This window comes from Cuculus canorus, chromosome 5 (assembly GCF_017976375.1).
Source record: "Cuculus canorus isolate bCucCan1 chromosome 5, bCucCan1.pri, whole genome shotgun sequence".
Lineage (NCBI taxonomy): Eukaryota > Metazoa > Chordata > Aves > Cuculiformes > Cuculidae > Cuculus > Cuculus canorus.
Window position 1 is genome coordinate 68,839,621 of NC_071405.1, and position 25,711 is coordinate 68,865,331.

The 25,711-nt window shown below is 60.9% G+C and overlaps 1 protein-coding gene across 2 annotated transcripts; it reads right to left on the reverse strand.

The window, feature by feature from the left end:
* Window positions 1-16: 16 nt before the first annotated feature.
* Window positions 17-24,982, reverse strand: B4GALNT4 (beta-1,4-N-acetyl-galactosaminyltransferase 4). 2 transcript variants are annotated; one of them, XM_054068697.1, is made up of 20 exons: window positions 24,652-24,982; window positions 14,588-14,697; window positions 12,798-12,908; window positions 12,109-12,204; window positions 11,722-11,812; window positions 11,274-11,374; window positions 10,695-10,762; window positions 10,152-10,230; window positions 8,075-8,141; window positions 6,513-6,656; window positions 6,174-6,283; window positions 5,738-5,838; window positions 5,293-5,375; window positions 3,402-4,662; window positions 2,931-3,238; window positions 2,519-2,672; window positions 2,114-2,186; window positions 1,873-2,026; window positions 1,390-1,516; window positions 17-866 (listed from the first exon to the last, which is right to left on the reverse strand). In XM_054068697.1, the coding sequence occupies exons 1-20, from the start codon at window positions 24,800-24,802 to the stop codon at window positions 752-754; spliced, it is 3,504 nt and encodes a 1,167-aa protein (XP_053924672.1). In that variant the 5' UTR covers window positions 24,803-24,982; the 3' UTR covers window positions 17-751. The 2 variants fall into 2 exon arrangements, with proteins under 2 accessions (XP_053924672.1, XP_053924673.1); XM_054068698.1 differs by lacking the exon at window positions 24,652-24,982 and adding an exon at window positions 19,949-20,828.
* Window positions 24,983-25,711: the final 729 nt, after the last annotated feature.

The following is a 25,711-nucleotide window of genomic DNA, read 5'->3' on the forward strand; positions in this document are numbered from 1 at the left end:
TTATTTCTCCATAATAAAAAAAAAAACAACCGAGACAGACAAAACTTCCTGAAAACAGCTTCCTACCTCATAATTTCACAGAAATTAGCTTGGAAACATCATTCGCTCTCCCGCTGCTCCTGTACCTGCTCCACGCTCTGCCCTTTCCATCCCAACCTGGCTCCCCTGGGGCAGAGGCAATGCCAGCCCAGTGCCAAGGGCTCTGCCACCAGCCCGTACCGCAGCGCCGTGTCCCCACGTGGCAGGGCAGAGCTGAACCCCTTTTCCCCTCCGCGGTGGCTCCACGGATGCCAGCGAGGGGAGCAGGAGGCTTTGGGCAGTCCCGTTCACTCCTGGCGGTACCGACTGCCTCACAAAAAGCTCAGCTCAGGCACAGGGACAACGTGCTGGGAATCTGGGGAGTGACCCAGCCAAAGGGGTGCAGGGTGGGCGCTGGCTGCGAGCTCAGGTACCACTTTTCCACCTCCGGCATCGCCAGCCCAGCACAGCCCTAGGGATCCGCCGGCTTCGGGATGGTCCCCTCTCCCAGGACGCCCCTTGTCCCAGTGCTAATGAGTTAATAAATTCATTTCTGACTAAGAAATTAGACCCTTAAAAAAAGACCACCCGCTTTCTCCCTCCCCGCTCCCCCCCTCCCCAGAATAACCGCGCTTCGTTTACGGGTGGCCCTGTGCCAGCACTGCGGTCGGGGACGGGCGGGCGTCTCCGGCGGGCGTGAGGGGTGGGCAGCTGCGGGCTGGACTCGGGGCGCTCACTCCTTGGGTGGCTTCTTGGTGCGGGCATTCCACATCCCGCGCTTGGAGTGATAGTAGTGGTAGAAGTTCCTGAGACGCAGGCGCTCCACCTCCAGCCCGCTCTGAAGGACCCTGCGGCCAGATGGAGGGAACGGCACTCAGGATCCGGCCCCGAAAGTGAGGCTTTGCCCCTTCGCCACCACCTCACCCCAGCTGGGAGCCAGAAAAAGAGAGCGTTTCCCAAGGGATGCACCCAAATCCAAGCACCCTCCCAGTATGGAAAAGGGCTGCAGGAAAGCTGGGGAAGGGCTCTTGACCAGGGAGCGCAGGGAGAGGATTAGGGGAATGGTTTTGAGCTGAAAGAGGGAAGATTGGGATGAGATCTTAGGCAGAAATGTTTTGCTCTTCAGACGGGGAGGCCCTGGCCCAGGGTGCCCAGAGCAGTGGTGGCTGCCCCATCCCTGGGGGGGTTCCAGGCCAGGTTGGATGGGGCTTGGAGCCCCTGATCCAGCGGGAGGTGTCCCTGCCCATGGCAGGGGGTGGGACTGGATGGGCTGTGAGATCCCTTCCAACCCAAACTGTTCCAGGATGCTGTGAGATCCATGGGCCCAGCCCTGCCCTGGGGGTTGTGGGGCTGCAGGACCCCCAGACTCACCTGTCCAGGAGCTCCCAGTCCTCCCCACCCCAGCGGTCTCGGAACTCCTCCGTGTTCATCCCCCCCACACGGTCAAAGTCCGACTTGTAGATGCCGAAGAGGCCGAAGCCGTTCACCTCCCAGTAGCCTGGAGGGGGGGAAACCAATGAGGAGAGGGAACGCTAAAACCCAAATCCATCACCTCTGTGCTCTCCACGCTCTCTGAGATCCACCAGAATGCCTCCTCCCAACCCTTTTCCCCCCCTCAGGTCCATCCCCATCACTGCCACCTCCTGAGGGGTTGCACTGGGTGACAGCCCAGTTTTGGGGACATCCCACCCAGCACCCCAGGCTTGACCTTCCACCTGGTGGAGCAAACCAAAGCCCTCCCTCGCGTGCGCCCCAGCCCGGCTGTGACCCAGCCCCAGCGCCGCGGCTCTCCACGGGCAGGCAGGGGATGTTTTCCAGCTGGGAAGGGGTCACAGCAGAGGGGATGCCCCTTACCGTTGGGCTCCCGTGGGGAGCTGCCACAGCTGAGCCTCATGACGATGGGCGCATAGGCCAGCTTCCCCTCCACGCAGTGCTTCCGGATGCTGTCCAGGATGTTGGGGGGGAAATGGATGTGCAGGTCGCAGAGGAACACGATGCTGTGCCCATCCTGCAGGAGGGAACAGACACGAACGGGAGGATCAGGGCAAAGCAGCGCCGGGAGAGGGCTGCACCAAGGTGAGAGCTGGTTCCTCACCTCAACCGTGTCCACGCCAGCCTGCAGCCCCGCCGAGCGCTCAAAGTTCCCCGTGCGCCGCAGGTATTGATAGCTGAGGAGAGAGAACAGTGGGGTTGGTGGTGGTGACTGAAAGGGACACAGCCAAGAGGGGGACGGGGACCAGCGATGAGGAGAGGGGACCTTCTCAGAAGGCGGGCAGGTGCCTACAACTTGAGCTCAGTCCCCTCACACTGGCAGAGGTTTCTGCATCCCTGTTTCCTCCAGGTGGGAAATGAGTTTAAACTCCCTAAAAGGAGGAGGAGAGGGGCAGCGAGGGAGAGACCCGGGCTGGGGAAGGAGTGGTGCGTCTGTCCCACCATGAGGAGCCCTTGGCAGCCTTGGGAGGAACAGGATGGGACCTGGAGCTCATCTGGGGTGGGTTACCGGGGCAGGTGGGCTTCCCGTAGGGCCTTCTCAACATCCATGTCATCGCTGTCAAAGTCCACCAGGATGACGTTGAAGTTGGCGTCCTTCGTAACCCTGTACAGCTGGGCCATGTCCGAGATGAACTGCTGGACCCAGCGGGCTTGGTTTTTCACTGCCAGAAACAGCCACAAACATCCCTCAGGCTCAGCACGGAGGTCTTATGAGCACCTCTTGCCCCATCCAAACCAATGCCCCTTCTGATGAGAAGGGACAACCTCAGCATCTTATGAGAAGAGAGAATCTCCCCCACCTTGGGCCAGCCTGGAGGATGCAACAGGGGAGCAAAGCTGTGGCCTTCCTCCTGCTGGAGGATGCTGAGGGCAGAGGGAGCTGCAGAGACCCTGGAGAGGCATATCCCACTGTCACCTACCGGGTACCACGAAGTGCACCATGACGTCCTGCTTCCAGCTGAGCCGCAGGGGCCGGCACAGGACAGGTCTCCCGTAGAGGATGCTCCAGGTGCTGGGCTGGGGCTCGGTAGCCCCCAGGGCTGGCCCTTCGGGGTTGGCCTCGGCGCTGTCATCCTGCTTGCCCTGGTGCAAGAGGACATAGACGTACTCGGAGAGCCGCACCGTCCGCTGGCCCCGCTCCGCCAGCTCCAGCTCCAGCAGATAACGGTTACCCCGGGCCGTGTCTCGCCGCTTCTCCACGTTGATGATCCTCAGAAGGGTGTAGATGCTACAGGGAAAGAAGCACTTGAAAGCACCACCACTGTGAGCTCTGCTCCCCGATGCTCCCTTGCTCAAGATGTTTGAACCCACCATCCAGCTCACCCGGCCCCAAGGAATGGGGTGAAGGTGCGTCACCCCAACCTCCTTCCCCTGCTCTGCTCCCTCCCTACCCTCCGTTCTTCTCGTTGAGCTTCTCCATGTACTGTGCCACCACGTCGACCACCTCGCTCTCACTCAGCTGCAGGTTGCCTGACACGTTGCAGCGCAGGTCGTTCCAGTCGGAGCGCAGGAGCTCGAAGTCCACTGAGCTGACACTGAACGTCCTCTGCCAGTTGATTGAGTCCTCCAGCCAGCTCTGCTGCAGATCCCCGGTCTCGTAGCTATAGTCTGACACCTCTTCTTCCTCCTCCTCCTCTTCCTCCTGGCCCTTTCCCTCCTCCTGCTGGGACGCTGTTGTTTCTGACATCTTCAGAAAGGATGTCACCCGTGTCCCCTCTGAGCGAGTCGCCTCAGAGGAGTTGTAATCAGTGGTGGCCACTGTCCTGCCCGTGGCAGGAGTCGTGTCCTCACGGGTCTCCCGGCTGAAGAGCCCTTCGGTCCCCAGGGTGAGGAGGCCGGGCAGCTCCCGCCGCTCAGTCCCCAGCTTGGGCTGATGTTCCCACCTCTTGCCACCTGCCCGCGTGCTCTTCCGCCTGGCAGGGTCCTTCTCCTTGGAGATGTTGCTCAGGAGCCAGGGCGTGCGGCGGCCAGGGACGGCCCGGTGCTTGCTGGAGGTAACGAGATGCTTCTGAGGGGTCCTGGAGCGAAGGTGGACCTTCCTCAGAGGCTTTGGGTAAACAAAGATGCCAGGGAACACCGTCTCCTGGGCTGGGGCTTTGCGCTTCCCCGGCTGCAGCCTGGTCACGTAGACTTTCTCCTGGGCTTTCTGGAGCTTCGTGTCCTCCCTGGTTGCCGAGGCCTGGCTGGGACCTGGCGTTTTGGCTTTGCCCCCAAAGATGGGAACAGAGTGGTGGGGTTGGAGGCTCAGAGTCCCTGCACGCTTCGAAGACGTCAGCAGCCCCAGCTCATCCTCCTCGACAGGATCCTGGGGAACCCAACTGAGCCCCCGCCCACGGACCCGCTCCGGCACGGGGCCCAGGTCCTCCTCGCCACGGAGCTCCTCGGGGCTGGCCGCTGGGCTGGCGCTGGCCTGGTGGGATGTGCTCCATCTTCCTGTCTGTCCAGGAGTGGTCACCTTGTCCCGGGCCTGACCCCGCTTGCGGCGAAAGCTGTAATAGTCCAGGTTGTCTCCATAGTCCCCGGTGACCAGCGGGGTCTCTTTCCCTTTGGCTCCGGGAACCGGCCCAAAGCTCTTCTTGGCTTCAGGAGGCGGGTCTGTGGGCTCAGGGCTGTCCACTCCTTCCTCCTCCTCCTCCTCCTCCTCGAGGAAATCTAGGTCATAAAGTCAGAGATAAGCACTCTGAGGGTCCTGGCCACTTGGCACAACCCCATAGTGGCCCAAGTCAAGGAGGCAACCCTTGTCCAAGGCAAGGGATTAATGTGCTGGGTGAGGGCAACGGAGAGTCTGGGGCACTGACTGATGTCCACCAGGGTTGGCAGCTCCAGACTCTGCCCGGTAACCTCTCCAAACCTTGGCCACGTCTTGGCACCACTCTTAGTCCATCCGGGAGCAAACCGAGCCTGCCAGGGCTTTGCCAAGCCACAAACCGATGGCGAGGCAGGCTCTGACCATCCCAGCTCCTAGTGGGTTCCCATGAGCATCCCCAACTCCCCACGAACTCTGGTCCTGTCCAGCCGCCACCCAGGAGATGCTTCCAGAAGTAGGGAGGGCGAATCTCACCCCTCGAACCCCTCTTCCCACCTCCCACTTTGTGGCTGAGCTGAGCGGGATGCGTGACAACGGTGTGCACGGGACAGCTCGGAGGCGCTTTTCCCCGCAGCCCGGCCCTCCTGCAGGCGTCCTGAGCCGCATCGCCGAGCGGCCGAGCGAGGCTGCCGGAGCTCTGCCTCGTGCCAGGGCGGGGAGAGCCACGCAGGGCGCCAGCGGGAGCGGGGACTCACTGTCGGGGCTGAGGAAGAGAAACGCTCGGTGGCGCGGATCCTCCTCCTCTTCATCCATCTTCATGTACTTATAAAAACCAAACCTGGGAGCCAGAGAGGAAAGAGGAGGGCGCAGAGATAAGGGAGGGGGGAACGCGCAAAGGGACGTGCTCACACCCACACAAGGAACATCCCTGACTGCAGAGCAGGCACCTGGGCACAGCCCGGCTCCGAAGGGAGCTGGGATTCCCAAATCCAGGAGCGCTGCCAGGTCTCAAGCTGCTACGGCCCAAGAGGTGGGAAAGAGCCAGCCTGGAGGTGGCCCTTCCACGGGGGATGGAGCGTGGGGACACACAGCAGAGGCTGCATCGTCCCAGCACCGTCCCTCCAGCTCTGAGCACCCTGTTGGCATTGGTCCCGTCCTCCCCATCCTCGCTCCACCCGACGCGCGGCACCCAGCACTCACTTCTCCAGGTAGAGGGGTGACTCCCGGTAGAAGCACTTGTTCTCCGTCTCCATGTGAGTGAGGCGTGTGAAGTCGTTGGGGTACACGAATGAGAGGTAGACCTGGGGAGGTGACCGCACTGCTGTCACCCCTGCGCAGAGCAGGCTCGCTCCAAGGAGGGAAGGGCCACCAGGGCTAGGAGCCAGGGACTCGAGGCCACCAGCATCGCCCCCCAACAGCAAAGTGACCCCCAGCATCTCAAACACCCCACAGGGCTTTAACTCAGCCCCTTCAGGTCAAGATGGCAAAGCTCAGCCTGATCCTCCAGTGAGGGACGTCTTCTCCTGGATTTTAACCAAGTGGGAACATCCCTGCCCTGGGGTGGGGGCGAAGCGTTCGGCTTTGCCGTGTCTCCCATGGGAGTGCGGCCCCGTCCTCATCACACGGAAGCACTTACAAATTGCAGGCCCTGGTAGCGGGCGATGGGGAAGTCCTTCACCACGTAGGTGGGGCTGTAGGCACAGGGCACCAGCACGTTCTCCACTCGGGAGGCCTCGATCGCTGGGGCTAAGGAGAAGAAGCTGCTGCTTAACCTCAAACCATGTCCTACCACCAGGTAGCCCAAACCATCTCAGCTTGCCCATCACTGAGCCAGCAGAGATGCCCCAATCCAGGAGATGGGCAGAAGGTAGGAGGGATGCTCTGGGTGGCCCTGGCAGCCATGTCCTCTTTTGCCTGCCTTTTTTCTCCCCCAAATCCCCTGGAGATGTGAAAAGGTCCAGTCCCAGCCACTTACTGAGGAAGAAGGTGTCCCTAGGGTCGAGCTTCAGCATGTCGGCCCCGTGCTCGTCTTGCTGGGCCTCCCAGAGGTAGCTCCCGCTGTGGCTAGCTAAGGTCTGCGGGATGTGCTCCACATGGTTCATCTTCAGGGATGATTCATCTGGGGGAGGCGAGGACAGGGGCAGAAGCCCATGGGCACACAGAGCACTGGCCTAGGAGCACCCTCTGAGATGGCACCTCCCAACCTCTCCATCCCTCCCACCAAGAGGACCTGGAGGAACACGGATCCCTCCTGCTCCCAGGAGAACGAGGGGAGCCGATGCATTTGCACCCTCCAGCCCTTTCACCCGCTTGCAGACCTGGTGACTAATCAGCCTAATGATTATTGCCATCAGCTAATGAGCACGAGAGGACAACGGTAAAACTGATCTCAGTCAGGCAGCCTCTCTGCAGATGCTGAGAGACAAAGGGTGGGAATGTGCCGGGGCTTTAACTCCCAAGGACACAGGAATTAAACCCTGAGCGTTCATCCCTACAGAGGTGCAGGTAACTGCAACGTGAGCTTTTCCTCCTGCTCAGGGATGAGGGTGCCGTGCTGCCCCTGGCGATCACCCAGACATCCCGGAGGGAGGTCACCTTGCTCTGGTCACCTCAGCCACGCGTGGCAGCTGCCTGCCCCCCGTACCAGCGAGCCGTGGGGAAACAGGCAGGTCCTGAAGCAAGCAGGAACCCCCTTCCTGACCCCAAATTCCTCTGCTTGTGGGAGGCAAAGGCTCCTCAGATGCCTCTGTGCAGGTGCTGGGACTGGGCTGCACCCCATGGAAAACGGGATGGAAGGAGGATGCTCCGAGTGCTGCTGGCAGCCCCCACACCACGGGATGGGCTCCTCGTGAAGCAAAGGGCTTCACCCCAGGATGCTGGGGTCCAATGGAACCGGGAAGTGGGAAAGAGAAGCAGAAAGAGGGAAAGCAGCCGGGGCGGGGCGGAATTTATCTGCACATCATCAATCTCACGGGTGTCAATGCCAGCAATCCCCCTCCATCCCTCTTCTCCCCATTGATCCCTGCCTGCCGCCTCCTCTCCCGCCTTATCGACACCTTCCCGGGCGTGTTTGATGACCGGTGCTGAGCACTGGGGCAGGACTCATCTGTCAAATCCTTTCTTCCTGCCAGGGAAGGGGCAGGAAGCAGAAGATCTATAGATTTAATTAAAGCTTGCGCCATCCATCCCTGCTGACGTGACAGCTCCTCATAACTCAGGGCCAGGCCAGAGAGCCAGCGCTCCATGTTCTCATCCGCAGGGACGAGGCTGGAGCAGCGGGAGAGCTCCGTTTCCATGGCACATCCTCTCTCTTCTAAAAAGGTCGTGGCACACTCCTAGCATCCCCCCTCCTCACTGCTGCCCTTCTTACACCCAGGAGAAGCTCAGCTGAGTTTGAGAGGCTGAGATCTTCCCCCAGGAGCTGCTTTCCCAGGACCTGGTTTCATTCCCAGGCCCTGGTGCCGCTCTCCCCGGCCGCACCGACCCACGCAGCCCCTCGGGAGCCGGATTGCCGTGGTGAACGCACACAACTCTTACCGGTGTAGAGAGAGATGTAGGACGAGTCAATCACCTCGAACTTCAGGCTGGGGAGAAAAACCCTCCACTAGGGAAAAACAAAAGGAGATGGAGACTGAGTGAGAGGGCAGCAGGGGATCAGGATACGGCCGCCCCCCCAGGCACTGCAGGACAGGTCCTCCACCACCCTCGGCTCCCAGAAACTCGCCTGTGTTGACTCCAGCCCCGACCCTGCAGGAGAGGAGCGAGGAGCGCTCCTGTCCCAGCACACATCCTGGCCCATCTCCTGCCTCTCCCCAGGTGATTTGGGGTTCGCAGGTGTCCCCTGTGTGGCCGGAAAGGGGATGGCTCCTGCAGACGGGACACAGGCTCACGCTGCTTCCCCCTTGGCACGGCCCCCACGGTCCTTCATGGCCAGCGCCAGCCCTGCCGCAGCATCCCCAACACCCCTGAGGCAGCGCAGCCGCGCACCCCACCTCGGAGGGCGCGGACGGTGCCGGGCGCGGGGCAGCTGCTCCCCTGCAGCCTTCGGGAATGGAGCACAGCACCCAGCAAGGACCTGAACCACAGCCGGTGCACGCCAAGCCCTACAGCACCTCCTGTCCTCCCCACGCCTGGCTCTGCTGCTGCCTGAGCCCACACGGACAGCAGAGGAGATGGCATTAGAACCATGGAATCATTACGGCTGGAAAAGCCCTCTCAGCTCATTCAGTCCAACCACCAGCGCGATCCCATTGTGCTGACTAAACCATGTCCCTAAATGCCATGTCTACGTGGGCGTTGAACCCCTCAGAGCTGCAGAGAGCGATGAGGTCTCTCCTCAGCCTCCTCTTCTCCAGACTAAACAGCCCCAGGGCTCTCAGCCACTCCCAGAACCTTTGTTCTCCAGCCCCTTCCCCAGCTCCGTTTCCTTCTCTGGACACGCTCCAATCCCTCAATGTCCTTGAAGTGAGGGGCCCAAAACTGAACCCAGGATTCGAGGTGTGGCCTCACCAGCACCGAGTCTAGGGGGACGATCCTTTCCCTTTTCCTGCTGGCCACCCCATGGCTATCCAAGCCAAGATGCTGTTGGCTTTCTTGGCCACCTGAGCACACTGCACAGTGGCCTCAGGGTCCTCGGAGCTGCCTGCCTGCATTCAACCACACACATCTTAAAAGCGTGTCCCAAGCCTTTGTCCGGACAAGCCCTTTGATCCCCGCAGGGGGAGATGCATTAGGGTCCTGCTTTCTTCTTGCTGTTATTTCTTACTGAACATCTGAAAGGTTTCCCTCCCTCCCTCCAGCACAAAAACATCTCCCCCGTCTATTTGTTTTTCACGTAGCAATGCAGATCTTATCGGGATGGAGCTGAAGCCCCGGGAGGGCGAGGAAGGGGTGTTGTCAGCCTCTCCGATGCTTTGCTGGCACCAGTCTGGCTCCAGTGATTAATGAGCGCTTGGGAGAGAGGAAACCTTTGCTAAGGAGCCAACAGCTTCCCCTCCCGACACACACGCTGCGGGCTCTGCCAGGGCTGTGCAGCCAAGGCAGCCAAGTCCAGATTTGAAACTCCTGGCATCTCCAAGGGGGAAAAGGAAAAAAAGGGGTCCAACTCCATCACCTCAGCTCTCTCCCACCACTGCCCCTGGAACGCAAGGTGGGCTGCTGCTCCACATGGTGGCCTGGCACCTCCCTGCTCTGATCTCTCCTTGCTGTGGCAATGAGCTCTCCGAGAAGGAACCCATCGAGGGCTTTCCCTCTGCCAGAGCTCCTGCAGGAGGCCAAGGAGAAAGGAGGGATGGCACTGGCCGTGCGGAGCTGGGCATCCCATTGCTACTGGAGCCCGGAGCAGAGGGGCTGCTCTGTTAGCATCCACCACCGGAGCACAAGGGAAGAACAGCTGCGCAGGAACAGCACCGGGAGAAGTGGGGATGAGCCCCAGCTCCATCAGAGCGACAACAACTCCATCCCCTCTGCAGACTGTGCCGCTGGCAGCTGAGGGAGGGGGAATCCTGGCTTTGCTCCAGGTTAAAGCATTTTAGCACACACCGGGAAAAGCCCCAGCTCCAGCTCTTGGCAGGACAAGCCCTGAAAGGAGGCCGGGATGAGGGCATTTACTCACGCCAACTTCCACATGGTCTGAACCCCGGTCGTCTTGTTTGTGGAGCAGCTCGAAGTAGTAGCGCCTGGAGGACATGAGGCTGGGCGAGAGGAGAAGAAGCCAGTTAGAAACTATCGCTGCGCTGGCTGCTGCCTCTCTGCCAGGGCTCCGGGAGCTCCTCTGCTGGAGAAGCCATCTCAGGAACCCCTCTCTGTCTTGCTCACGCGTGGCTAAACCTTCCTGGGGCAAGGAGACCAGCAGCAGGGTGTGGGCATCTGCTCCCCCTTCCCACTGCAGAGAAGCTTCATGAGATCTGGGGGATGCTCCGTCCCCACCTCGTTGTCTGCAGAGGTGGCTGCAGCCCTCAGCCCCTTCAAGCCACGGGGGCACAGTTGGATGAGCTCCTGTCCCACCCAGAACCCGCACACCCTTTAGGAAAAGCCCAAGGTCGGGGTCTCCTCCTGGGGAGGAGAAGGAACGGGTCAGAGTCAGTGTGAGGCCAGCAGCAATGTCTCCCTGTCCCCATCCACCCAGGATGGGCAGCAGGAGCAAGGACACACTCACCGGAGAGGCTTTGAGACCTGCGAGCTGAATTTGGTGAACTCGCCTGGCGCCGTCCACTCGGTGCCCAGCTGGGGAGGGAAAGAGGAGCGTGTGAGAGCATCCAGGGCAGGAGGCCCAAACCCTCTCTTCCAACTCCACCAGTCCCTCTGCCACACTGCAGAAAGGCTCTCCAGGCAGGAGATACCCCAAGAGTTCAGTCCTGGGGCCTGCTTGTCCCCAGCTCCCAATCCCATCACAAGAACACATCACTGGCCAACACCAAGACGCCCAAAACGCACGTCTGCAATGATGGACCACAAAGTTTCCAGTTACAGGAGTCACCGCCCAGAAAATCCGGGGCAAATATTACATCTCCCATTCTGGGACTTTGGTAGCTACAACAAGGATGGGACCAAGAGGCAGATGGTCCTTCAGAAGAACAGACTGGGCCTGGCCAGCGCAGAAATGGGATTGAACTGAAATGGATGGTCGGGATGGTCATCAGTGTGCTGGGAGTGGGGAGCAAGGCACCCTCTCTTGGTGGGATCCCAAGCATCCCTGGTGTAGGAAAAGCAGAGGGTTGAGGACAATGACGGGTACCTTGCCCACGAACGCAGCCAGCCGGGCGTTGGATGGACTCTCATCGGAGCTAAGCCAGAACTCGGAATTGTCATCGGACGCCACGGAAAACTGGAAATCCCCTGCGAAGCGCAAAGGAGAAGGTGAGCACAGAGGGATACAGCAGCACCGGTGGCGTGGGCTCAGCCCCAGAGCCTCACTGCGAGATGGGGAAACAGGGAGGGATGGGTGGAGGTGATGGAGCCACCCTGGACCCCATGTCGTGGCTCTGGGTGGGACCAGGGCTTTGCCTCCCTTTGGAGCAACCAGGGAAAAGGGTCTTTGCTCCAGAAGGCCCCTCCTGCCTGGGAGCAGGGGTTTGGGCACTGTCTCCAAGAGCCTTTCTGTCCTCACGTGGCCTGAGAAGGGGGAAGGAGACGGCTCCTCCACATTGCTGCAGGGGCAGAAGAGGCTGAGCTCCATCACTCACCATCCTTGAAGGGGTGGATGTAGCCAAAAATCCTCAGCCCGTAGTTCTTCCACTTGGGCGACACGGCCAGCTTCTTCACTGTGGTGCGGGTCTGCGGAGGAGAGACGGAGATAGGAAAGAACAGACAGGTCATGCTCAGGCTCGTGCCTTGCACCAACATCACCCAGCCCATCTCCTCCTTGTTATCGCGGGCTCCCGTGCCCCTGGCACCAGGACATGGAGGTCCCATCACCACCCACGTCATCCCTGCTCTGCTGGGAATCACCTGTCTTGAACCAAACCCTGCAAGTAAAGCTCTTGAGGACCAAGCCCACAGCCAGTGGGGATCCAGTAGCACACAGAGAGGGATGAGTGGAGCCTCCCACTGCCATCAGGCCCGGGACTCACGTGGGGAAAGAGCGGGAAATGGAGGTTCTTCCTCAGGTGCCTGACAGCCCCTCCACACCAGTCTTCGAAGACGTGCAGGTTTGCCTTCCCTTTGTACTGTGGGAGGAGAGAAGGAGATCAGTGGGATGTCCTCCTCACATTCCACCTTACCTCCCAAGAACAGCAGTAGTGCAGGATAAACATGGATGTCAAGCCCTACGTGACGCTGTGGAAGGGCTGAGCTCCCATCCATGCACCAACCCCAGGAGATAACCCTCCTGCTGCTCCTTCAGGTCCGAGCACACTTGGACAAGGGATGTTTTCTGGATACGGCACCAAAAGCTCAACCCCATCCTTCACCTGCTCCCAGCATCCATCCCGTGGCACACAGCCACCACCAGGAGACGGGTGCAGCATGGACCCATCTGGAGAAGACACGCAGCAAGATGTCTCCTTGCACGCCCATGCAGACTGATGAGGGGGCTGGCGCACACCCATCCTCGTGGGCACCACCTCGACCCAGGACCAGGCAGAACCTCCAGGGTGGGTAATGGAGAGCGGGGATGAGGATAGCTGGAGGTGCCTTGGAGCCTGGCACGCTGCGGAGCCATGGGCTGCAGGAACCCAAGGAGAGACCTTCCCCTTCTGGGACCTCATTCTCCTCCTGAGACCTCCTCTTCCTCCTGCTCCATCATCCTCTGCCCACCCACCTGCTCATTCCAGGGCAAAGCCTGCTTGGTCAGGTTGAGTTTGGGGTGTGCGGTGACTTGGTCTGACCGTTGGCCTCGGGAAAACCATCCGTCCCAGTCCTGCCTGTCGCCCTGCCAAGGAAGTAATAGAGATGAGACGGTGGGGATCATGACCAGCCCGGCCACACCTGCAGGAGGTCAGCCTAGATCCAAACATCTCATTAGGGATGCCAAGTGCAGCCAAACGGAGGTGAAAGCTTTCCAGGCTAACGGCAACAGAAAGCAGGGGCAGGAGGAGGCAGAGAAATGTTGGCAAGGTGTCCTGGGGAGTGGAGTTCCAAAATGTTCCAGCTAAACTCGTTTCCCTTCCTCTGCCAAGGAGAGAACCTGCTCCCAAACAGAGAGGCTTCTGTTCAGCCACGTTTGCCTGGGCTGACAGGCAGCTGGAAAGGGAGCATCATGGGCTGCGTCTCCAAAAGAGGAGAAGGAACCTTTGCATCCACACAGGGAAACGAGATACTTCCTGCTCCCGCTCTTCCTTTACAGGGGATGAGGTGGATCTGATCGATCGTGTCCTGTAATTTAGAGGGATGAGATGAGCGTGGAGCTGCCCCCAGCCTGCCAAAAGGGTGACGAGTGGCAAGGAAGAGCCGGGTACTCCTGGAGCCTGCCTGGAGCATCTTCCTCCTCCACCGCGCTGGCAGCTGGAGCAAACCCACATCATCCCATGGGCACTGTCCCAACTCTGCCATCCCGCCCCAGGGACTGCGGATGAGGGAGCAGCGAGCACGTGGGGAAGGAAGAGGCACCGAGATCTCCAAAGGGAGCGCTGACTTGGCACCTTGTCCCTCGCTCGGTGTGATGGAAGCTGTGCCAGTCACACAAGGACCTGGCTGGAGTCAAAGCCCATTGGCATCCCAGTGGTGCCCACACGCAACACCAGCCCGCGCCGGGGCAGGGATCAAGGAGGGACGGACATCCCTGCTGCCTGTCCCAGAAGGGTCCACCAACATCGTCTTCCATGGCCTTGGCCAAGGAGGGAAGGACCGTGCCACCCTGAAGAGCAGAGCCAACCCTCTTGGAACGCAGAGCCTGGCTCCGAGCCCAGGTGGGAAGCACAGCATCCACAAAGCACACCCCCTCGTTCTTCTTAATAAGAAATAATTGGCAAACTTTGCCTAAATGAACTCACTAGCGTAACAGAGGAGGGGAGGGGTGGCCTCGGAAGCTGTTACTAGGGAGGTGGTGTAATTGTCCCACACCTGTTGGAAAGATCCACCCTCCTACCAGGGAAAGCCTAGATGCAATTCCTGCCGTCTCCCTCCACCCTCCCCCTGCACCACTCTGTGCCCTCTCCAGGCACCTCCTTTTCCCTCTTTGTCCGTGGTTCATAAGGGGCTGGGAGGGATCAGAGCAGGGATTGTCCAGTGGGATGGGGCTTGGAGCCCCTGATCCAGGGGGAGGTGTCCCTGCCCATGGCAGGGGGTGGGACTGGATGGGCTTGGAGGTCCCTTCCAATGCAAACCATTCCATGGTTCTACAACGCTAGGTCCTTCCCAGAGCAGCACAGTGATGAGGCAGGAGGCACAAGGCGCAACACGAGATATTTCAGTGGGATTTTAGGGGGTTTTTGATCCGCCACAAGTGCTGCTGAGCAGAACCGGAGCGGCTGTGCTGTCTCATCCTTGGATTGGCTCAGCTGGCCCAGGCTTGGAGCGCCCTGCTCTAGTGGGCCATGTTGGCCAGAGGACACAGACCAGCGACCTCCACGGATCCTCTCCCACCCAGCCACGCTCCCACTCTTCCATTACCATCAGCTCCTCCTCATGGCTTTCGCTGGAGTCCTCGGCTTTCCTCTGACGTGCCGATGCCGCCGCCGGCCGCCTGCCGGGATCAGTCACCTCCACCAGCTTCTCACCATCTGCAAGGGGAGCAGCAGAAGGAGTGAGACCACAGCCACCTCCCGCGTCCTCCTCATCCCAACACGGCTCTTTGTTTGGGGAAAGCCTCTTGCCCCCAGACAGGGAAATCCTAAAGGATGATGGCAGGGGCTCTGGCTGCGATTCACCTCATTACATCTGTCCTAAGCAGCAGCTTATCAGCATTAGGTTTAATTACACCCCCACAGTCTCCAGATTGTGGCTCCTGACGTGAATGGTGGCCAGGATTATCTCCGGTGGGATCTCACCGTCGGGGACATCCCTGCTCCCTGGCTCTCCTAGAGTATCCTTCAGCTCCAAGCCCCCCAAACCCATCCTCCCCAACTAAAGGCACCATCACAAAGACTTCACTAGCAGCCTTCGTTACCATGCGCTGCATTAATTATTCCCAATCTATGGATTCCTCCCTGCACCTCACACCCATCCTCCTCGGGTTGTGAGGGTTTATTTCAAACCACTCTCTCTTCTTAGCATTAAAACCACTGCCATGGTTCAACCATCGCTTCCAGCATCCCCGTTTCAAACCAGCGCCAATGGAAGCTCGATGTGGTGCTCGAAGCGAGTGGCTGAGAGCCTCCACCACGAACATCCCTGGGTTCCCCCAGAATCCAATCCGCAACCCCAGCTGTTCCCCAGCATCACGGCAAAGGGGTCACCACCCCCCAAGGACACAGCGGGAGCCCCCCCGTCCCTCCACCCCCTCCTGCCCCCAGCACCAAGTCCTGGGGGGCTCCCACTCCCCCAGAGCAAAACAGCCTCGGGAGATGCTGGAGTGGCTTCAGACCCCCCAGTCTGGCCAAGGAGGTGCTTGGGGCGCCCCCGGAGCCCCCAGCCACTCGCCTCGCAGCCCATTAGTATTCCAGCGGCCGCGCAGCCAGCATCTCCTTGGAGATGGCAGCACAAATCCCATCCCCAGTGCAGGGACAGGAAATTAAGCTCTAAAGCCCCTTCTTCTGCTCTCAGCCATTCTTCAGCCCCTGGCAGCTCCGGCGCGCTCCTGGCAGCTCCCTGCCTCCCTCCTCCCCTCGCCAGCCTCATCCCCGCGTCTCCTCCTGAGGAGGGTGATGGGGAGCACTGCAGGCAGGAGTGGCCACATCCAGCACTCTCCGTTTGCCTCCTGCGCTCCCGAGGCTCCTGTCGCTCCTAGGGATGCTCCTGCCAGCACAGATGTGGAAATAAAGCCAATTCCTGCCGTGCTGAGGCATCAGTGCCGCTGCTCCCGCATGGAGCACTGGGGACAGCATAATCACCTCTGGTTTGTGGATTAATCACAGCCATGAGCTGTTTGATGCTCCCAAGGGACAGGATGCAGTTTCTGGCTCGGCAGGACACACGCAGGGTCTCTCTCCCACAGGATTTGCCAGCTCGGCATCTGTTTGCGGTGCCACGCTGCAAGCCCTGACGCTGGGACGGCGTAACCTCCCCCTCACACCGCTGCTGCCGAGCCCCGGGTCCTGGCCAGCAAACCGGGGCCACCAGCAGCCCCGGCTGCATCCCCAGCGGACAGCGGGATGTGGTCCCTCTCCCTCATCCTCCCCTCTGGGTATCGCACCCTTCCATAAGGCACTGGGCTACACTGGAGAGATTATTTGATATAAATTGGACCAAAAGTGGGGAGAAAACATTGCCCGCATCGAGGCTGTGCAGGCTCCATCCTAGGAGGCTCTCAAGACCCAAAGGCATGACTTCCTGGCTCGGTCTCCATCCCCATTGCTCCCTCCATCCTCACCCAGGACCCTCTCAAGCTCACACAACTCCTCAGGCACCGCAAAGGAACAGGACAGGGCTGTTCTCCACATTTGCATTGAAATTCAGTGCCACTGCTGCTCTGACCTGGTTTTGGTAACACCGAGGCTCAAAACCTGCGCATCTTCAGCAAAAAACCCTCTCTGTTCTTGGCAAGCGCTCACTCCGAGGGGCACCGGCGTCCCAGGTGGAGCAGAAACAGAGGAGCAAAGCCCTGGAAAAAGGCTTCCAGGCTTCTGCACCGCTGTTTATTCTCCTGCAGTTTAAACACTGGGTAGGAACAAGGGCAGCCGCAGCCACACACCCAGATGCTAATCAGCCTGTGCGGGAACGGGAGGTAAATCCTGTCCTTGACAAGGGAAAGGCCGTCACCTCGCACCCGCAAGCATCCCTTTGTGCCCCTCAAACCGAGCCCCTTCGGTATGAACCTCACCCTGGAGAGAGAAGCAGGTCAGGGGGACGAGAAGAGAAGGGGAGAGCAGTGCTGGGAGGGAGGGGGGTTTGGTTCACCCTCGGCTTGGCTTCCTTCTCCGCACCGTCCTGGGGCACCCAGCGGCCGCGCCCAGCCCAGCTCCCCCCCAGCACCCCCAGCCAGCCCCGTTCTGCTAAGCTGCCGCTTTCTCTCTTCCAAGGAGCAGAAAGAGCCGCACAAAGGCGGGTGGCAGGGGTGAGGGGCTGGGGAGGTCTGGAGGACGAGGGAGGGGGGGCGGCGTTACCGGGGGGATGCTCGGCAGGGATGCTTCAAAAGCTCTTCCCCCAGCGAGCGCGGGAGCAACGCCGATGCTTCCAGAGCAGCACAAGTCGGGGGCAGGAGATGCTCACTCCACTCCATCGCGCCAACTGCCTCTGAGTCACCACGGCCTCCAGACCAGGAGCTCCTCGGGATGAGACCACGAGTGCAAGGGACCAAGCACCGACCCCACCGCAGGGCGCAGAGCCCAGGGTGATGCCGGCCTGGAAGAGAAGAGTTATCCCGTTCTCCTGGCCATTCCCACCCCCTCGCGCTGCCTCCCCGCTCCGCTGGGAAGCACAGAGCGCCTTTCACGCAGCAAAACCCCTTCCTCCCACCTCCCTTCTCCTCGGCTGGCAGCGTGCATCTCGCTTGCCCCGAACACAGCCCCTTTCTTCGGGTGGATTTCGGAGCCGGGGTTTCTCCTGCAGCTTCCTGGACCCTTTCCAAACACTCCAGCACGGGCAGAGATGCCCTTCGCTTACGCTTCCTCCCGCGTCTCCCAGTTGTTTCCAAAGCACCACTTGCTGAGAGCAAGCTCTGCTCTCATCCACCCTGCTCCCAAACCAGACTCCCCGGGATAAACCCAGCCCCAGCCCAGCAAGCCCAGCTCCCTCGGCATGGATCAGGACGTGTCTGCAAAAGGATCAGGGCTGGGATTCCCGACATCCCCAGCTGCTGCCCTCCAGTTGAACACTTGGCCCCAAGAAGCTCCTGCTGCTCAAGGGAAGGTTCCCACACAAAAGTTGGGTGGGATGGGTTGGTCTCAGCCATCTCGTAGCCGCGTATGGAATGGATGGAGCCAGCGGAGGACTGCCCAGGACCTCACAGCACCTTCCATCCTCAGAGTCCAGGCTTTGTGTCCTGGTGCGCGATGCTGAGCCCTTGGGCCTCAGGGCTGGGACTTCTTCCCTCAGGAGAAGCCTCCAGCAACTGCTGAGGGACCCTTCTTCTCCCTCTTTTCCCCCCAAAACAAACCCTAAAGGACACCAAGTGCCTGGGTTCAGGCAGCAAGAAGAGAAATGATGTAACCCAGCCCCGAGTTCCCAAACGCACACGCTGGGTGGGATTCAGGGCACCTCCTCCGCATCGCGCTGCCGTGCCCAGTGCCGGCTCACCGGGACCCGCCTGCCCCTCGGCCACTCCGCACTCCCTCAATCGCCTCTTTGACGCCGGTGGCACGGAGAGGGCTGTGACAGCAGCCAGCTCCCAGCTCAGGACGCGCTCACCTCCCCACATCCCTGAGGCGGACATGGCCAGCGAGCCACGGTCCCCGTCACACCGGATCCCTCGGGATGCTGTGCTGGATGAGCAGAGCTGTGGATCCCCTGGTGCCCTCGCCGGGATGCTCTGAAAGCTGCCCAGCTCCTGCTGGTCACAGCATGCCATGTGCCCAAAGGACCTGGCTTTCCACAGCCCCTTCCGTAGGGATTTGCCTTTTCTCCCAGCCACGGAGGAGAGCGGTACTCCTGGCTCGCTGCAGAGCAGCCGCGGCTCTGCCGCTGAAGGAGACTTCAAACGAAGCCCCAAGAGGAGGAAAACAGTGCAGGGAACAACTGACATCAAACACCCGCGTTGAAGGGGATGGAGAACAATTTTTACCGGTTTGTTTTATGTCGGTTTTCATGTTTTCAAAAGGACTCCAGCTGCCAGGTCTTGGCAGAGCCTCCGTGGCTGAGGAGCGATAAAGGGACAGAGCGCTTTGCTCTCCTCTATTTCTGCTGTCACAGAGGTCCAGAGGGACCCACTGGCACATCCTGCGCAGACACTCGTGCTGAAACCACCCCCTCCGCCCGGGACCCGGGGGTTCTGCAGGGACCGGAGCGACGAACGCGCCCACAAGAGCCTTTCCTTGCTCTCGCACTCAGCTCCCAGAGGGTGAAGCAAAGGGTAAAGCATCCCTAGAAATAATGGTTTTGAGCTGAAAGAGAGGAGGTTGAGATGAGATCTTAGGCAGAAATGTTCTGCTGTTCAGGTGGGGAGGCCCTGGCCCAGGGTGCCCAGAGCAGTGGTGGCTGCTGAACCCCAGGGATGGGGTTCAAGGCCAGGGTGGATGGGGCTTGGAGCCCCTGATCCAGTGGGAGGGGTCCCTGCCCATGGCAGGGGTGGGACTGGGTGGGCTTTGAGGTCCCTTCCAACCCAAATCATTCCATGATTCCACAAAATAAAGCCGTATCTCTGCTCCCGCTGTTGCATGCTCAGTGCCAGAGATCCTGGGGCACCAGGGTGAATCCCCAGGGATTTGCTCCCACCCAGCCCTTACGAAGGGTTACAAAGCCCTTTTCCCTGGATATGGGGTTGGCTTTAGGCTCCCCTCACACCCTGCCTCACCGCCACGGCTGCAGGCAAGAGGATTGGCTCCGGCAGGAGCAGAGACAGGATCAGGCCCCGTCCCAGGGGTGGGGGCAGCACGGCGAGCCCCCAGCCCCCCAAATTAGCGCCAACGGGAGGGCAGCGTCGCGGATAAACCACACCGGCGCAACCCACTGGGTTCCGTTCACCACCAAGCCCTGCGCTTCCCTGCCTCCCCCCGGCTTTAAGGGACCTTTTCGGAGACCCCTTCCTGGATGCCCAAGCCAGAGGATTCAGCGGCGGTCAGGCAGGGGGAGGTGATGCCATGGGATGTCGAGAGGCAGCCGTGCTGCTGTGTTAACAAAAAATAAGTGATTCCCAACATTTTCCCATATTTGTCCTCCACCCCCTGCCAAACCGCCCCTCCCGGCCAACAGACAGGGCTCGCTTCTCCCTCCACTCACCCTCTTTTCCGTCTGGCTGGCTCCGAGCGGGTCTGGACAAAGGGCCGATTCAGGGCAGTGAGGACACCCGAGCGGAGCAGGGCACGGAGCCCAAGGCAATCCGGGCGAGGAAGAGGAGGCTCAGCGCTTCCTGACCGGAGAAACGGAACCAGTGACACCAAAACCAGCCCAGTCCCCTGGCTCCAAACCTCCTTTAGGCAGCAGGGATGGGATCAGCTTTATCCCTGGCACCAGGACTGTGCGTCCATCTGGGAAAAGCAGCCTTTTCCAGCAGGGTTAGGAGAGCAGGGCGATGCCAAGAGGGAGGAAGGCAGCACCCGGCCCCCCATGGCAGGGGGTTGGAACTGGATGGGCTTTAAGGTCTCTTCCAACCCAAACCATTCCACAACTGTATGAAATCCCACTGCTCCTCTTCAAAGGGCTCTTTCTCATCCCCTTCCCTACCTGCTCCTGGCATTCCTGACAAAAGGAATGAAGTCCACGGCTGTTTGCAGCGGGTTTCAGCCTCCCAATTAAAAGCAAAGATGACATCGCAGGCGCTCTGTCCGGGAGATGCTGTTCAAGGGTAAACACTGCTGCCCCATCCCAAACCTCCTCCCTCCAACTCTCCCGGCACGTGAGCTCCCGAAGGACGAGTCTCCAAGGAGGGACGGGCGAGGGCTCTGCAGGAGCTGATGGGCTGAGCAGGACCAAGAGCTCCCACCCCATCGCTGCCTCCAACTCAGAGCGCTTGGGGACCCCCTGGACCACAGCCGAGGGGCGTCCCTGCTCCCGCGTACCAAAGCTCACAAAGATGCACACATCCAGACCCAGTCCTCGTGGTATCGAGAACCCGGCTGGGTTTTCCTCCACAGTGACCCCGTTTTGGCCATGGATTGGCTTTAGCACCGTCCAGCACAGATCCTGCGTCCCCCCCAGTTGCAAAGCCCTCCTGGAACCTGGCTGCCAGCACCACTGCGGTATCGCACCCCCTGGACCACTCTGGGAAGCAGGAGCAGGAGCAGAATGAGGAGCAGGACCACAACCAGGAGCAGCAGCAGCACCAGCACCAGGAGCAGGATGGATTGGGAGCAGCCCCAGGAACAGCCCCACATCCCTGCTAAAAGCCAGATCCTATTTTCACTGTGATATTTTCCCCTTTCTTCCTTTTCTTTCTCCTTTTTCCCTTCCACCTGGCACGCCAGCATTTCCAACCCACTGACTGCGAGCAGTTTCCAGCCGGGAGAACACCCTAATGGCCTCATTATTTCAGATGAGGAATTGTGTGTTCAATTAGGCAGAGAAGGGTAATTATCTACTTGTAGAAGATAAGAAAAGGAGGGGGGCATTTTATCAGGGATGCAGCACCAGCACAATTCCCAACCAAGCCCTCGGATGCTCCAGCTCCATGTGTGTTGGCCGGCTGGGCAAGGGGACACAGGTACCCCCAGATGCTCCAGCTCCACGTGTGGATGCCAGCTGTGCTGAGGGGACATGTGTACCCCCAAATGCTACCCCAGGCTTTCGCTGTGCTCCCCAACACACGCAGACCCCATGGTCCATCCCAACTTACATCCCCAAGCCCCCAAAAAGCCTCATGCCCTGCTTCTCCAGCCTCCGGACATCACATCTGTTGGGTGACATCTCATTTAATGAGTAATTAACCCTTTTCCATCACCTTCTGCCAGCTGGTGGCCAAGACACCGATTGTCACCTCCAAACTACAGACCCCTTTTGGGTCACAGCCCCTTGCAGTGATGCCGAAGGGCCCCACATCCTCCCCAGTCACCTCTCCCCCTCCAGGGACAAGGGTTCCCCTCATCCAAAGGGATCTGGGACCAGGACACACCAGAGCTCCCCATGGAGACGCAAGAGCCAGAAGGACACAATGACTCCTTCTCCTGCCCCAGCCCAGAGGCACCCGCCAAGCCCCGGGGAATATCAGTTACCGGCTGCTTTCTGTTGGGAACGCAACGCACACCAACAGCCGTGCTCCGCCACCGGCTTCGGGGACATCTCCTATGCCAGCGGAGCGATGGAGAGGAGCAACCCCATCACCACTGCACGGGAAGCGAGCTCTGTGCCCAGCACGGTGCGAAGGCAGCTGCGGCACAAGGGAAGGGGAGACATCCCAGGGCAGACAGGGATGCTCCGGAGCACTCCTCCAGCACAGCTCAGCCTCAAACCCTTCCCCCTCTACCGCACTCGCACACCAAACGTTATATTTTTTCCCTTCAGGTGTATATATATATATTTTTTTTTTTTTTTAATTCCTTTCAATATTTTTCCAACCAAATCAGCTCCATGGCTCTCCCATCCCGGCTGGGTGGCAGCAGCAGGATTAGGGTCCATCCCTGTGTGAGTGAATGCCAGCCTCCTCCCAACTCCTCTCCATCACCGTCCTTTCAAAAAGAGATCCAAACACCCAGGATTAAGGCACCAACTGGAAAATCCCAGGGCAAGGAGCAGCGTTTCCCTGCAGTCGGGTCCCAGACAGCAGAGAGGGGCACGATCCAGCCCTGGTGCGCTCCCACTGCCCATCCCACCACACCCCAGCCACAGAAGACGCCGGTGCTCTCCATGGCACAGGGTGAATCCAAGCCTCGTCGCCAGAGCAGTGGAAAACCCTGCTGGAGTGCGGTCCATACCTGGCACCTCCCAAGCCGCAATGCCCCCGCGCCGTCCCCATCCTTTGCACATTCCCATCTCCTTTCCCACCTCCCGTGAGCCTCTTGCTCCGCAAATCCGGACTCTGATCTGCCCACGGCTCACAGGCTCCCTACAGCCCCCTCAGAGCATCCCGAGGGATGGGCTGGGATGCAGGGCACGTAGGGAGGGGGTAGGAATAAGGGCCACCAGGCTCAGCACCCAAACGTGCCCCGGGAAGGCAGGGAACACGGACATCGTCCTGTGCATCCTCCTGGGATGAAGGCATGGAGGAAAAACTCATCCCACCCTCACACCACTGCATCCCAACGCCTGGAGGGACCCCGATCCACAGTTTTCACACCCAGCCATCGCAGGCTACCCATCCTGCCCCATCTCTCCCCTGTCCGAGGATGAGATCTCGAAGGACGAAGGACCCGGCCCTGTAAGACCCAAATAACTGTGGAGATCGGGAGCAGAGGTTTGCTGTCGGGGCTCTTCCATGAACCCGAGGAGCAGCGAGCAAGCGGTGTGCCCTGCAGTGCCCACAGCCCCACCTCCCCGTGCCTCTCAGCCCCAGTTCCCCAATTTAACCATAAAGACCCTAAATCGGAGGATCCCACCGCTGCTACGGTCAGAAACTTTGGGTTTTGGCTTTCACCGCACCCCAGAACCGCTCCAAGCTGCTTGGGAAAGATGTTTGTGCCTAAAAGCCCACTAACTCTCCTTTCTTTCTCATTTTTGGGGACCAAATCCGTTAGGAGAGCTCAGTCCAAACAGAAACATCGCGGTTCAAGTCCCATCTGGCAAAGATTCCGTGTAGCTTTATCCCGCCCCAACGGGGTCTGCAAGGGGGAAACCAGGAATGAGTCCTCACGAAGGGCAACCACCCATGCCTGTGTCTCCGGAGCATCCCAGATCTCATCCCCAGGGATCAATTGAGGCATGGAGGAGGGAAAATTTCTTTCCAACAGAAAAGCCCGGGCTGGAAAGCGTTGGGAAGTCTGGGAGGGCTGGGATCGCCCCTGCCAGGCAGCGAGCAGAGGCTCTAAATGGTTTTCTTTGTCAGTGCAGCCAAGGCAGCGGGCGGAAAAATGAGGACGGAGCCACTCAAGGCGGGGGGGAATGAACACCCCCCCCCCGACTGGTTTGGGGTCCCTGTTGGGTCCCCTCTGGTCACCCTGGTCCCTGGAGGTGCAAAACCGGGGCGCAGTGGGGTCCCGCTCACTCCAAACCCCCTTGGGTGGGAAACAGTCTGTGGGATGGGGGTCCCACCAGGGGTGGATGGGTGACAGTGGCAGCCAAGGGGCACTCTGGGGGGACACCCCAAACTCCACCGAGGGGTGATGGGGGTCAGGGTCCTACCAGGGATCCCAGCCCACCAGGGCTCGATGACGGGGGGTGTGCACCCCAAATCCCACCAAGGGGTAACAGGGGTTGCGAGGATGTCCAAGGGGCATCCCACCTCGTGAATGTTGGGGTCCAGGGGATGCTCTGGGGGTACCCGCCTTTGGGGGGACACCTCAAATATCATGGAGGCCTCACGCCGAGGGGTGATGGGGGTCAGGGAGAGTTCCTGGGGGGTCCCACCTTGTGAATGCTGAGGTCTGGGGGATGCTCTGAGAGCACTCACCTTTGCAGGAGGGCACCCCAAATCCCACCGAGGGGTGATGGGGGTTGTGCAAGGGTCCCACCTTGTGGGTGCTGGGGGATGCTCGGGAAGCTTCCACATTTGGGGGAACACCCCAAATCCCACCGAGGGGCAACAGGATTTGCAAGCGGGGGTCCCACCTATTGGATGCTGGGACCCAGGGAATGCTCTGAGAGAACCCACCTCGTGGGGGTCACCCCAACCTCCCCGAGGGGTGACGGGGGCCGGGAGGGGGTGCCCGGGGAACCCCACCGTGTGATGCTGGGTGATGCCGGGGCCCGGGGGATGCTCTGGGAGCACCCACCTTTGCGGAGGACACCCCAAACCCCCCCGAGGCTTCGCACTGATGGGTGGTGGGGAGCGAAGGGACCCTCCCGTTGCCGCCCCGGTTGTGGGGGGGTGGTCCCCCCGCCTCCCCCCCCGTTACCTCTGCCGTAGGCGAAGGGGAGGCGCAGGGCGCGGCCCTGGCGCACCAGGCTGATGTGGAGGTAGGTGAACCAGCCGGCGAAGGTGAGCAGCACCAGCAGCACCAGCAGCTTCAGCTGCTTGCGGAGCTTCTTCACCGGCAGCCGCGGCATCCTGCAGCCCGCATCGCCCCCGCCGCGCTACCCCCGGCCCGTCGGGGCCCCCGGCCCAGCCCGCCGCGCTAGGGGCCGGCTGCGAGGGCAGCGGGGCGGCGGCGCGGCTGGGCGCTGCTCCCCGGCCGCCCGGTTCATCGCCGCCGCCCCGGCACCGGCGGGTGGGGGAATGAATGAACGGGGCTGCGGCGGCGAGAGGCGCGAGGCCCCGCCCCCAAGGGAGTGGCGGCGCCGCCGGCCAATCGCGAGGGCGCAGCGCGGCGCCGCTGCCAATCAGCGCCGGGCTCGGCGCCGCGGGCCCCGCCCCCCGGGCTGAGCGACAGCGCCGCTACCCAATCGCGTTGGCGCGGCGCGGCGCCGCAGGCAATCAACGCCCAGCGGGGTAGGGGGCGCTGCCACGCCCCCCGCTCTGAGCGGCGGCCCGCCGGCCAATCACAGCAGGCGCGGCGCGGGCGCTCAGCCAATGGGAGGGGCCCGCGGAGGTCCCCACGCCAACGGGCTGGCCCTGGGGGCGGGGCGGGCGAGACCATGCGGGGCGCGGGGGGGACTCTTTGTCCCCGTTCCCGTTTCCCTCCCCATCTGTGTCCCGGCGCGGCGGGGGGGTGGGGACGCGCGGCGGGACGGAGAGGCTCTCCGTGCCGCGGGGCTCGGCGGGGCCGGCTGCGCGGGGGACGCGGGCTTCGGCGGGGCGGACCCCGAGCATCCTCCCCGCGGGGGGGATGGTGCGTTCGGCGGCGGGGGCTGCGGGGTCTGGGACGGGAATGCGGCGGGGCGAGATCGCAGAGTTGGATTCAGGGGTCCCGGGGGGGGTCCCCAGGAGCCCCTGTTTGGGTGCAGGGATGCCATGGGGTTGGATCCCTCGATCCCGCTCTCTGGGTGCGGGGATCTCCTAGGGGCTGAAATCCCGGT

What these genes read in the sequence shown, in the direction of transcription:
- B4GALNT4 (XM_054068697.1), bottom strand. Translation starts at nt 24,802, where the DNA reads ATGCCGCGGCTGCCGGTGAAGAAGCTCCGCAAGCAGCTGAAGCTGCTG. An exon ending in TGGCTGCGTTCGTGGGCAAG is followed by an intron (nt 10,763 to 11,273) that starts GTACCCGTCATT and finishes TTCCCTCCCCAG; the next exon opens with CTGGGCACCGAGTGGACGGC. An exon ending in TCTCTTCCTCAGCCCCGACA is followed by an intron (nt 4,663 to 5,292) that starts GTGAGTCCCCGC and finishes TTTATGACCTAG; the next exon opens with ATTTCCTCGAGGAGGAGGAG.